This window comes from Macrosteles quadrilineatus, unplaced genomic scaffold (assembly GCF_028750875.1).
Source record: "Macrosteles quadrilineatus isolate MER2022 unplaced genomic scaffold, UCM_ALF_1.0 Scaffold_5__1_contigs__length_97177068, whole genome shotgun sequence".
Taxonomy (NCBI): domain Eukaryota; kingdom Metazoa; phylum Arthropoda; class Insecta; order Hemiptera; family Cicadellidae; genus Macrosteles; species Macrosteles quadrilineatus.
Window position 1 is genome coordinate 43,466,381 of NW_026542598.1, and position 14,013 is coordinate 43,480,393.

Sequence of the window (14,013 nt, forward strand, 5' to 3'; positions counted from 1 at the left end):
TAAATTAATCAGTTTATTTTATCAATATAGTCCAACCAAGGGTCACAATGAATAATATGAAAATTTTGATCTAAAATTGCAGAAAATATGATAAAACAAATTAAAAGTGCACTTTCATTATGTTGGTGCACAATAAGTTTTTAGATCAATTGATTTTGGCTAAGAGTAACTTAAACCTAAAAAAGTGAGTAAAGTATATGAAGACATAGTGCCAGAAGCATAAAAAGAAACTATGAAGCATGGCTTTAAATACCCCCCCCCCCCCCCCCCCCGGCAGCAAACCTGCTGACTAAGCAAATTTCTATTTGTCTGAATTGATTTCAAATTAAATTGAAATAACATTAGGTTGAACGAGTACCTAGGTTTGCTGCTACAAGGAAACTGAAAAAGTGTGGTTTTTAGTCAAATATTAATAGTTTAGCATAAGATAATTTTTTTAGTTTGATAAAAATATATCCATAAACAAGCAAACTACTACAACATTTTACAATATTCTCCATAAGAGTACCTAAAATAAGAATTTTAAATTTACAATTTTTTGAATTTTCTCCGTTACCAATAACCGTACAAAAACACTTTGATGTACTAAGTTATTTGTTTTTTAATCTCTTTAAAAAAGGTCTAGAGAAAAATTGGGTCATTTTGTATTTTGAGGGTCAAAATGAGAAAACCCAATTTTTGCCCCATAAACCCCTCGTGAAACTCTTTTCCCATGGTCCCTGGTGCGCAAGCTCATTCAAGTTTATCCCGCCTTACACCTTTAAATCAAATTTCATCATAATAGGACAAAAACCACTCTAGTTGTTGTCTTCACGGACACACACATATATAGAGTCAAAGTTGACATGAAGTTTGACGGAACTATTTTCCATAAATGCGGGCGAAATTAGTTCCACAATAATACAAAATCAAACTACACCTATGACGACGATAATCAGGTCGACATTGGGTCGCTAAAAGCGAGAGTATTGATACAAACAGTAGTTGTGAAAAATAATTACTTCAGTAAGAAGGAAAAATGCACAAAATGGTTGTTATTGTTGATAAACTAGGCCTAACAAAACTAACAAACTAAACTAACAAAACATCAAAAGTTGTTCAAGAGCGCCTGAGGAGGGAACACGCTACACGCAGTATACACATGTTTGACAAGTGTATGAACAAGTTTTAAGGAACTAAGTTTATCCTGTACTAGTGCACAAAATACAAAAATACAGTATGTAGATAGTGCAACAATTAACTGAATATTGCTCACTAACTTTTAGCGAATTTCTCATAGGGAGTAAGCTGCGATTACAGTAGGTCTCAGTTAAGACTTAGACCTGGGACCGATTTACTTTACTGTTTCGAAGTCCCCAGGAAGACAAAAACACCATCCGTTTGAGGTTTGAATCCATATCTATATGTCAGTTGATCCATTTTTTTGTTAGAAACGTGTTAACATACCTTTTTTTTGAACGAGTTTGCGAACCAGCATTATCGGATTATGGGAAAAAACCTCCTTTCACAAAATTTATGCGGTGTAAGGTGAAGTTCCCCACCACTTTCTTTGCCCAATGTAGCAGCTGATTGACGTTTTGGCAAACCTCACCTTTTGAGCTATTATTATATTGGTAGGAAGACCAAGTGGAGGGAGAGTTTTCTTCCCGCCTAGATTTTGTGTATGGAGTATAGAGAACAACGCTCCTCACCTCATCTTTGTTCTCCAGCGTCTCGTCCACCTTGTAGTCCTCCAGCAGGCTGTACGCCGCCTCCGAGTGGTGCGTCTGTATCAGCTGTTTGGTTATGTCGCCTCCACGGAACCACGCCAGTGTATTGGCGCCCCCTGGGTGGAACTTTCGGAACCTCGACACATCGTACTCACGGCCCAGGTACTTGACGTGCAGCTCTCCCTCATATCTCATCACTTACACTTACACTTACACTGACACTGCACTAGTCATCACATACACACGCGCACGCTCGTACACTCCACCTGCAACAGAAACAGCGATAATGTAGCATTGTCTACTAGCTCTTAAAACATGCTTATGAGTAAAATATACTCGCAAAATAGCACAGAAGTTTGGTGTTTCCTATAGGCGTACCCAGGATGACCCGGGGGGTGGTCACATGGGGGGGGGGTCTGGGGGAATACCCCGCTGGGAAGGGGAGGGTCCGGCGGCTCTCCCCCCGGAAAATGTTTAATTATACCTGTAAACTCGCATTTTTAGTCTATTTAGAGGCACATAAAACATATTTTTATTGTTAAAAAATATAAAAAATGTGTGGGGGTCAAGGGGGGTTCAAACCCCTAAACCCCCTTGGATACGCCACTGAGTTTCCCAAAGCCATCATTTCCCATCGTAATATAATTTCGCCTATTGGGTCTGACGATAATTGGAGTGTCCAGTCAAAATCGATCACCACTACCATATTTAATATATTTACCGTATTTTTATTTACTTTCAGTAAAATTCAAAACACGCATTATACCGATTAAAAAGTTATTTAAAAATTGTACAACTTGTTACATTTTTAAACAATACTATTCAGAGGAAATTCAATAAATAATAAATAACTCAGCTTTATTAAATCTTAACTGGACTACACAATGATTTTCTTACTAGTTGCGCCGATTTTATTACTATCCAGTGATAAAACCTAACCTTTACAACTCATTACATTTAACAACTGTTGATAAAGTTTCACAACTCAATACTGTGGTGCCAAGTGCACGCGATTTTCGCCCTTAATGGACACGCGACAACCTGTAGTACGCGGTGAAATTGGCCAACACAATATGCATATCTGACTGAGTTAAAAAGGGAGTATGTTTAATCAATGGTTAAATGGTGTAAAATGCTTGATATTGTTACCGAACAGATACTAGCTACGATACCAACTATGCGACTAGTTGTCAGAATAGCCGAAAGGTAATAGTGCTCGCCTTCAAATCTGAAATCAACTGGCTCGATTCTAACCAGATGCCCCAGATGCCATTTGTCATCGGGGTATCGATTAATTTTATATTATCTCATAAATACGTCGTCAATAACATGACCTGAGTTTGGACCGTTCCCTTGGGCCTTAGGTAAAAAACTTAAAAATGGAATATTAAAAAAGGTTCAAATACCTGCTATTAAGCAATCCAAATTTGTTGTTAGAACAACTAGTTTCGGTGTCTGTGTGACACCATCATCAGGCTGCACAAGGACAGTTTTCTTTCTTCATACGAAGAGCGTCATATTTACACGAAAAATAAATAAACATTTACAGACGACACAAACACGAACACGAGACATTTATAGTCTGGACTCAAACTCCGCCGGGTTAGCGTCGTCTGTTTTCTTAACTGATCAGTTACCATAAATGTCTCGTGTTCGTGTTTGTGTCGTCTGTAAATGTTTATTTATTTTTCGTGTAAATATGACGCTCTTCGTATGAAGAAAGAAAACTGTCCTTGTGCAGCCTGATGATGGTGTCACACAGACACCGAAACTAGTTGTTCTAACAACAAATTTGGATTGCTTAATAGCAGGTATTTGAACCTTTTTTAATATTATTTGGCAATCCGGAGGCTAACAACTACAATGAAGTTAAAAATGGAAATGGCTTAGACAAACACAAAATGAAAAATAAAAACTTGTGATAAAAGACCCTCGTAATATTATCTTTCTACGCTTGAAGCTGCACAGTCGTAGGGTTCTTTTGTCCCCGTCCTTCTCAAACAACCAAATGCCCTGGGCGCTCTCTTGATGCATGTTGCATGCATCACGCTTACATGATAGGGAAAATGACACTTTTGTTATCATTGGCATTATTGGCAATTTACTTACATGTACAAATGTACCCACATTTCCATGTAGTGGTAGGAAAAATATCATACAAAACTCGACCGTTAATTGGATATCATAGCCATTCGCTCTAAAATATGGTTAAAAATACAAAAAAAAATGCCAACAGCACGTGGTGTTCCCAAGCGGTCACCCATCCAAGTACTAACCACGCCCGACGTTGCTTGACTTCGGTGATCGGACGAGAACCGGTAAGTATATTCAACGTGGTATGGCCGTTGGCGAGTGACGTACTAGCCAACGTCCAGAGAGCACAGAATAGAAATTTATATTTTGTGCTCTGCCACCGTCTAGTGAACCATAGGGTGTTTAGGGTCAAGGTGTGATAAGGGTTATGAAAAGATTAAGAAAAATATGTGTAATATATTTTGTAGTAAATGCCTGGAAAGCATTGATGCAAAAACAAGATTCGACTGGCCGACGCGACTCTCTTCTTTGATCATGTGTCTCACTATTTACTACGTGCTTCTAGTTAGGCACTAAAGTTTGTGGGAAATAATCGTAAATAATTATCTCACTGTGTGAAAAGGAGTTCCCGTAAACTATTGAACAACGTAAAATAATTTCGAAATCGTGACGTATGCAACCTATAACTGTGAGTATATTTGTATATAGACCGACAGCAGTAGAAGTGCTGCGGTTGGCATAAGTTAAGGCGTCCACCGCTGAGAGCGCACGGCACTCCCAGCTGTGGACGCCAGAACTTATGCAAACTGCAGCACTGCTGTCGGTCTGTATTTAGTTATATTCTATGGTTAAAACTAACTAAATCTATCGGCCACTAGTGCATTTACATAAACATTGCTTAAACATTCATAACCTAAGTCGTTACATCGGTACTGAAAATAATACTTACCCTGACGTAGGTTTGCGTTAAAATCGTCCACTACCACTTCTTAGGGAAACTCCGAACGACCATTATTAAACCCGAAGCTTGGCTGATGACAAAGTGCAGTCAAGTTAAGTTAAGTTTTGTAGAAAACAAAACTCCGTCATGACGTGTAAACACCGATAAGCTCTGTAGGCTTGGCAGTTTACACGTTCTATGTTAGCTTATTGACTGTTCATGATATGATTCATATGAGGAGATAAGAACAAAGTTGAATCATACTGTGAAAACCCAATAAATAATTATCTACGGTTGTGTAATATCATAGACAAAAAGAATTAAATATAGACTGTCAGCCGTGCTGTGGTTACCATAGGTTATGGCGCACACCGCTGGGAGCGCCATGTAGTTATGGCGTACGCGCTACGAAACTAAACGGCGCTCCCAGCGGTGTGCGCCAGAACCTATGGTAACCGCAACACGGCTGACAGTCTATATTTAATTCTTCTTGTCTATTGGATGCGACATAATTGTCAACTTATTAACCTGTGGTATCGTCGAGTCATTTTCAAATACAAGTTGTGAAAGACCCTAAATATTACTAGTAAATTAATCAACGATACGAAACGAACGAATAATCAAAGAATTCACCAGCAACTTTGAAGTTTCTATATAGGGCCTACGCCACTTGATAACATAATCAAATAGGATACGATTTATCATATTGACTATAGTGGGGCTACTTTCATATGATTGCACAATCTTCGAATAATTCCCGGTCCGTGTAATTTCCTGTCTAATATTGACGTGGATGAAGACGTCAAAGACATTTCTTACGTGTAATAGTAATTAATTAATTAGTCTTAGTGTAATAGTAATTAACATAGACCGAATGAGTGAACAAGATCTATCGTCACAGAAAACATAATCTATTGTGGAGTTATGCAAAATTGGTCGATGGCCACAATCTTCCTCTACCTTTATCGCTAAATGTAAATTCCCTCACCGCAACAAACCTGCAGACTAAGCTTATTTCCATTTGCCTTATTAAATTTGGACAAACATATTTCCTTAAACATATTTGATTAATTCACTATTTAAATGACATTAGGTTTAATGAGTACTTAGGTTTGCTGCTACGGAGAAGTTAACAAGGTGCGTTTTTATTAAAATTTTGATAGCTCAGTATGAAATAAACAAAATTGCAGAATTTGATTGGAATTTACCCATTAACAAGTACCGGTAGCCTACCGTGTGCACTGGGGAGCGGAGAGCTGCACTTCTTCGGTCCCTGAGGTCCCGGGTTCAAAACCTGACAAGTCACCAATGGATTTGACCACAGAAAAAAAAACTACTATTACCTACTATTACTAGGTAATAGTAGTATGTTTTCTGTTATTTGGCCGAAGTGATAATGCCGCAACCCTTTCTAGCCTGAAGTAATGTGAAAAACAATCCCCTGCTCGTCGTGCCTAGCGTCTTAAGGACAAACCCCGTGCCCGTATCCTCTAGAGGTGGGCAGGGGATTGTTTACTGTCTATCAGTTGAATCAACGTAGGCAATGAGCCAAGAGGCAGCAGGCCAGATATCGACATGAATGGCGTTATTTTGGACGAGTTCGACGACGGAGAAAAGGTGACGTCGAAGCCATGAGAGGTTTTAAATTAAACAGTCCCAACCTCCGTTACAGGTAATAATTCTGGAAGGCGAACTATACAAACTATAAAAATGGTCATATTGAACAACTGGGTATGTAATGAGATATTATACGGAAAGTAAACTTTAGCTAAGCGCAACAGTTTTTACTTTGGATACAGTATATTTATTAAGACTTCTAATCCTGAATAAAAAAATATATGAAGATTTTTTCGAAATATTTTAGGTTTAGTCACGTTTAAACCACTGTATTCTGTATTTCACTCCGTTTAAGTTTTTACTAAGGATGTAAGAAGCACTAAATTGCTCTCAACATAAACGAAACATAACAACACCCCCGCCGCAGCAACCCTGCAGACTAAGCAAATTTCCATTTGCCTGAATTGCGATCACTAAACTTACTAAAATTTACAATTAAATCTATTTAAATAACATTAGGTTAAACGAGTACTTAGGTTTGCTACTTCAGGGAGGCTAATAAAGTGTGTTTTTAGTAAAATATTAATTGCTTGGTAAATATAATATAATAAATAAATTTACCAAGTTTCAACAAAATAAGTCCATAAACAAGCAAACTGCAACATTTTACAATATTCTCCATAATAATCACACGGGAATTTTGAATTTACAGTTTTTTTTAATGTTCTCCGTAACCAATAACCGTACAAAAACACTTCAATATACTAAATTATTTGTCCTTTTGAGCTCTTTATAATGGTCTGGAGAGATATTGGGAAATTTTGTGTTTTGACGGTCAAAAATGAGAAAAACCTATTTTACCCCATAAAACCTCTTAAAACCCCGTTCCCATCGTCCGATCATGCTGGTTCACGAACTAATTCAACTTTATCCCGCCTTACACCTTCAAACCAAATTTCATCAAAAATCAAACAAAAATGACTCAAGTTATCGGGTTCACGGACATTTTGGACTCTGGGTACATAAAAAAGAAAAAGTAAATCGGTCCCGGGCTCAAGGCTTACCATGAGACCTACGGTAATAGCTAATTCCCTATAGGGAAATTCGCTAAAACCCTGAAATTATCTTCAGCCAATGAATGGAAACATTCAGCTGACCCCTTCAGATGAACAAAATATTGTTGAGGGGGAGGTTATGTTTGTACGATGGTACCACAGCGGGTCTTTATTTCAGACCGATAATTTGTTTCAAAGATATCCTAAACGAATTGAAAGACATATTCTATTTATACTGTAAGTTATAAGTTTTTGCAATTGCCTTATTCGATAATAGCAAGATGATTTGAAAACTCAAGTCGTAGCAACCGCGATTGTGGTAATCGATTAGTGTACGCAATGAAGTGATGAAAATGTTATGCAATCAATAAGAAAAACGAGTACATTCGAGGCCATCCTGTACAGAATGCATTTAGCTCAGAAATCCTGTTCACAACCATGAGAGTACATAATAAATAATATAATTCATACTTGGCTTAAAATACCTACTTTCGTAAGGTCGCCATTTCAATAAAAAGTATTAAAATTAAGTGTGGACATGCAATGAGTTTTTAATTGGTGCCAGGAAACAATAAATTGGCATTCAAATAAGTTTTAGAAAGTGGCTGATATATTTCCTATTAAAACATCTGTTGTTTAAATATTTAAGTTCCAGACGCGAGTTGATTCGTTTAGCTATTGACAGTGACCGATGCTGCGAAACTTCAAGATCCTTTAAGAAACCCCACCTGCGAAGTTTGCATAAAGAATGTCACTTGAACAAGTTACTAAAAAGTCGGGCAATTAAGGTAATACAACAATACTATTAAAACAGTAATTGAACATTGTGATAACAAACTTAAGGTTATTGTTTTGGAATGCGTGTCTATGATTTGTTCAAAGATATTGGACAAAGAATAAATTTATCCCTCATGTTTGTAGACTACTTTTAAATTGTGTTCAACGGTAAAAAAATTAAAAATAAATTAAATTATGTTAAATATTTGCAACTGAAACATTTTTTTCATAGGAAATTATCCAATACTAATACGACTAAAACACACACGCAATAACAGCCGCCAGCGAGTACGCAATTACATACTGTAATATTATGAGTTTCAGTTCTCATTGTGCCTACCCATTAGTTTTAAATCCCTCTCCATTACCGTAGGTCTATATATACTTCTTCTAGACACAGGTTGTATTGATCCACTATTGGTCCAAATTTAAAAACGATAATTTTTTTGTCCTAGGACGCTAGGCATGAGCCCGGAATTGTTTTTCACACTAATTCAGGCTAGACCTAGGGGTTACGGCAATATCACTGAGATAAAATCTATTGGTTATTTGGCGGGATTTGAAAGCGGAACCCCAGGAACCGAAGTCCTGCGCTCTAACCACTAGACTAGCTCGCTCCCCAATGACTAATAAACTTTATTTCTTGCAATAATGTATACTTTAAATTTGTTGAATGTATTACTTAAGGATCTGTTTTTGCTGTTATTGTTTTAAAATATTTTAAAAACTATTTATTATTTGCTGAGTGCATGCTTTAAACTTTTTGAATCAAGCTGGAAAGTGTGTGAACATTGTGCTGGAAGGGGAATTCAAGATGCTTATGTTGGCAACACTACAACAGTAATGTTGTCAGTTCAACGAAGTGTAACAGTTGGCACGCTGAAGACATTTTATCTTTCACCGTTTTGAGGTTATTAAATAAATATTACTGCTTTCCAAGATGGGAGATTTAATGCGATATGATGTAAACATTTCCGTTGGCAATGTAAGGCTTTTTAGTTTTTAAAGGCCCCCTGATTTTACAAACAGCCCACAGGACGAACCAGGGGCCTGCTTGTCTAAAGCGGGGTTGATTGTTAGTAAACCAAGTTATTTACTATTCTTTATAAATGGTTTTAAGTTACCTTTGTCAGTAGCTCAAATGGTCGTTAAAACTCTACAACCATGTTTCGATGCTGAGCCAGTCCTCCTGCCGCCGATAACCGTGACGGGCCCGTTCGATAGTTTGATCTCGTTCGTAATATGTTTTGTACCTGTTCGTATTTAATGTATGTGTTTTTTACGTCATGTATTGTGTTTATAAACTTTTTAACGACGTCAATTTGACCGACATGTGAGCAAGAAGTTATCCTGCTGACTTACGTGATCATGGTGCAACTCAGCATCGAAACCTGGTTGTAGAGTTTTAACGACCATTTGAGCTACTGACAAAGGTAACTTAAAACCATTTATTAAGTCTTATAGCTCAGGGGCAGGAAAAACAAAAATGTTTAAATACTATTCTTTGTTTTAAAATTACTGGAAGTGGTAGTTACTCAAAAACACTTAGGCTAAGGCAATCATTTGAAATCGTAGATTCCCTAGAACTGGGTAAACAATCATTAGTTCAACCATTGGTTGACCTCCATAAAGCCCCCAAAAATATATTACTGTAGTAGAGAGTTTGAGTAAAAACGGAGAAAATATTGAATTAGACGTAAGTTACGAATACAGATTAACAAGGTCTAAAACGAATCTTCTGGGCATAAACTATCGAAATAATCATTCTTTCAAAAATACATAGTACTATTTTAGAATACAACCCAGATATTCATCATTTTATTTTTTTTTAAGAGGTCGAACCTTTTAAAAAATTTTATGTTGTTCTTGGCATACAAATTTTAGACCAGCGCGCATAAAATATTTTAAGGAATATTGAAACCCTGACTTTCGATGATAATGAAAGATCTTACTATCTCAATTTTTCTGCATTCTGTATAGGTTTGTTTTTGTTTATTTGAAAGAAAAATATATTTTTGCAAAATTTAGATCAATAAATAAAGTTTATAGTTTCCTTATTTTTTCAGCAAGAAGATGAGTTTACCATTTAATTATCACTGGAGAGCTCCAGCGCTGTCTTGGGGGTTTGTGCCTTTGTAAGAATCCAGCAACAAAAAGAGCAAAGTTAATTTTCTGGGGCGAAAGAGGTTTCATACAAAAGTTAGAAAAAAATCAAAGGAAACCAGCGTAAAACTTGGAAAAATCTTAAGGGATTGGGTTCTTTTATACGCGCACAGTTCTTCTCTAAAATAAACAACCTATAAAAGTTTGTTAGGGAACATTTAGTCAATTCTACAATCGAGTAGGCTATAATTTATTTTATAAATTTACAATATTTTGCAGCCTGACGAAAAATTTAACATTCTTTCGGTTATCCAAAATGAAACTTTACCATTACTAGCCCAATACAACAAAATTCTCATCCAGCCACTAGACAAGCAAAGATGCGAAAGTTGATTTATATCTTGAGCTATATAATAAGTATACATTATAAGGTCACGCCTATGGTCACCCTTGACATTTAATTTATAATGTCAATGTACAAAACACGGTGTTTTAAATCAATCAAAACGTTTCAAAAAATAAAACTCATACAGCCTTTAACAATAAGCTATGTGAATACTACGATTACATGAGGTTAGAACATTTTTCGCAAGCAAAACTTAAATGTGGGCCAATGATATGGCCGGTGTAAAAATAAACAAAATAGTAACTAAGGTACAACTTACAACACTAGTCGATAAAAGTATTTCTGATACATAAATGCTTAAAAATAAATAAGTGAACTTACCGAATGAAATTTCGAATATAACTAACTGGATGGTAACTTGGTTTGAAAATTGTTTGAAAGATTTTATAGTGTTCAAACTGAGATTGTTGTAGGTTTAAAAATATAAACAAACAGATTTACCAGCTGTATATATGCTAAAATAACAAAATAAACAGTATTTTGGCGAAACATCTCTAACTTTAAAGTAGATTAGTGTTTAGCTTTCCCTGGTCACTATCACCTTTGATTATTTCCAAAGTCAATGCCCACGCATACTTTAGATTCTGCAAGTAGGCTTCTCGTGTTTTTTTGGCGTTTTTTAGTGTATTGCATGTCTTAAGTGAGTTCTGATCGCTCATTCTTTGTCTCTACTGTATTGACATACTGTTTGGCAATTCCGTTTACGAATGCAGTACATAAGTATATTTAGTGGTAATAATTTCAAAGTAGGCCTACTTAATCGGCGAAACCGAAAAATATCCTTAATTTGATCAATAATGATGATGATGAATATGCAAAGGAGTATGTTTAATGTTTGAACTTAAACGCTACAATGAAATTTTGTCATCTAGTACTATTAGGACCAAAGCTACAATACCTTACTGCCATGAGCTACTCAATTTAATAAATGTATTAAAATATTACTCGAGTCTTTCCGGCTTGTATAAAAGGGAACGGTACTTCAGTTCCATCAACGTGATTTCTAAAATTGTTTCACGTTGAAGACACGGATGTCAATAACAGAAAAATGCCCTCCCTAAGATAAATATGCAAAAAACAAATTAGGGACCAGATTACGTGGATTATAGGATATTGATAATAGTGATAAGAAACAAAACTCCGATATCTATCAAGAAAACTATATTTTACAATAGAATGCTCTGTAGGTCATCCAAATGAACAGAGTTAATTATTTTTATTTTATCATTTAATACGTTTTAACATTGTAATAAGGTGCCTACTTCACGGCAGTATTTCTATACACATTGATAACAAAACTCTCGTGGGGATTATATAATAAGACTTGTTATCAAGGTTGACTTCTTAACGAGGTTTAAATGGTTGATTGATAAATGGGGATTTTAAAACAACACTTGTTATTAAGGATCACTGTTATCGAAGGTATTGTCATCGAGGTTCCACTTTGGATATATACGTACAGAAATATAAAATCTTCGATATTAACTTCACTTACAAACATTTTCAAAAAGTAACACTTATGACGCAATTATTGTCCTTGATCATTTTGCTGGTGGTCTTGAGTCTCGACTATAGAACAGCTGATCTTATTAACAAACACAGATCTAACTCCTAGTTTGCAAAACAGCTGATTTTTAAATTTCTACTCACCTTGCATTTATCAGCTGATGCATCTAGGTGTACGATGCTGTCTAGGGCAATGAACAAACCACGAATTTTTACAGCACCCCGTAACTCAACGTTCACGGACCGCGAAGTAATTTAGTACAAGTTCAACTGACGTAATTATTCGATTTACCTTTGCAGTCGTAGACGTCGTGGTATCGTGTCGAGACTGAACCATTATCTCTAGGTGTGGACTGATAACGAACCAGTCACACGGTATCAGTGTCTTCGTGGTTACATCATGGTATCAAAGAGGGGTAGCAGAATATTGATAGTACAGTGACTCATTTAACTGTGAGTAAAAAACTCATTTAACTCATTTCAATTTGAGTAAATAATTAATCACAGCTGTTTCATACAGATGAGATGTCTACTTAGGTTAAGTCAACGGTACCGGATAACAATCGATTGAAAACTATGGCTTTCCTTCTGGAATCGCAAAAAAATGTATAATGCACGATGTAAAATTTACCCTAAAATAGAAGGAAAATATTTATTTTATTTTATTATTAATTTATAAATATTTATTTAAATAGTTATATATATATATATTAACGCATTCTAAACTGACTGGTCATAAAAAACGTATCAAAACCTGAATCAAATTTCAAAACAAAGAGAAACATCTAATTGCATAGCGAAATTAAATGCAAATCCTAAGGTTTTGACAACGAATTCTGATACTAATTTACCATAGGCAAACGTCAACCAATAGGGAGGTAATATAGACACGTTAGGCAGGGCCTATTTTGAAATGGACGTTTCCCGTGACGCTTTTTGTTAATACTTTAAATACACGAACAATGATAAATTATTTACTTACTAGGTGCCACACTTCTAAATTACACGTCCTTATTTTATTTTTTCTCCAAATCCAAGAATTATTATAGCTTTTTATCATTGAACAAGTTATTAACTGGATTTACGTGTACATTCGTTTAGATGGCTTATAAATGTATATAATAATATAATTTGTACCTGAAATTACTTTAAAGATTTGGCTAACCAAAATGCAGCCTCAAAAATTACCAAGTCCCAGAATGAAAACTTAATAAATATTAGGATTTGGCATGATTTGACCCATTAATAAGGGACAAAATTAAAGAAACTGAGATCAAAGCAGACGACAGTGGCAAGCTTTGACGTCAATGAGTCAAGACTATTGTGGGACCCAGGACATCAGCGTAGCTTGGAGCACGGTATCTCGAATTGATTATAGTCTAGGCATATTAGGAAAGTTAGGAGAAAGTTTAGGTACAGTCCTAATCACCACTTTTCTTTATGTTTTTTGGGTCGCTGAACACGAATATGAGGTTTGCTGACAGATATTTTGCCCGGAACATTGGTTATTTTGTGAAAAACCTTAAAATTTGGGCACTTTTTTTGTTTTTCAGGCAAATCTCGATAAGTATGGGTTTTTGATAAAATCCTGATTTGTAAAATTAAAGATGACAAAATTTATTACAAGTTTCGTATATAATGTTTGTTTCTACGATGAACCGTTTCGCCACTAGAGCACACTAAAAAAAGCCAGAAGTACAAAAAATTAAAAACATTGCTAAATGCTGCCGTTTTACACTAGTAGTACGCTTATTCTTCACGTAACAGGATGAGTGAACATGAGCGCAATAATGAAAGAGTTTACCCACACCTAGCACACTTACCGGTGTCACTGGTGTACACAATAATGTTATTTGTATGGGCAAATCGACCCATGAGTCGGGGCAAATAATGGTGAGTCGGTGACTCAAGTCGGTAGCGTCACGC

The 14,013-nt window shown here is 35.9% G+C and overlaps 1 protein-coding gene and 1 non-coding gene across 5 annotated transcripts in view; both read right to left on the bottom strand.

The window, feature by feature from the left end:
- Positions 1–14,013, bottom strand: part of LOC128993781 (fatty acid 2-hydroxylase-like) — an 84,529-nt gene that overhangs the window by 8,282 nt on the left and 62,234 nt on the right. Inside the window, exons 1-2 of one of the 4 annotated variants that reach the window (XM_054417773.1) lie at positions 12,232–12,363; positions 1,692–1,975 (exon numbers count right to left, since the gene is read on the bottom strand). In XM_054417773.1, coding sequence (XP_054273748.1) covers positions 1,692–1,904 — 213 coding nt within the window. In that variant the 5' untranslated portion in view covers positions 1,905–1,975; positions 12,232–12,363. Of the gene's footprint in view, positions 1–1,691; positions 1,976–4,692; positions 4,764–10,902; positions 10,989–12,231; positions 12,364–14,013 lie in introns of those variants that run through there. The other 3 variants (XM_054417771.1, XM_054417772.1, XM_054417770.1) reach the window with 3 other exon arrangements.
- Positions 3,937–4,059, bottom strand: LOC128996061 (5S ribosomal RNA). Its single transcript, XR_008491013.1, has one exon. It is a non-coding gene; the product is annotated as a 5S ribosomal RNA (ribosomal RNA).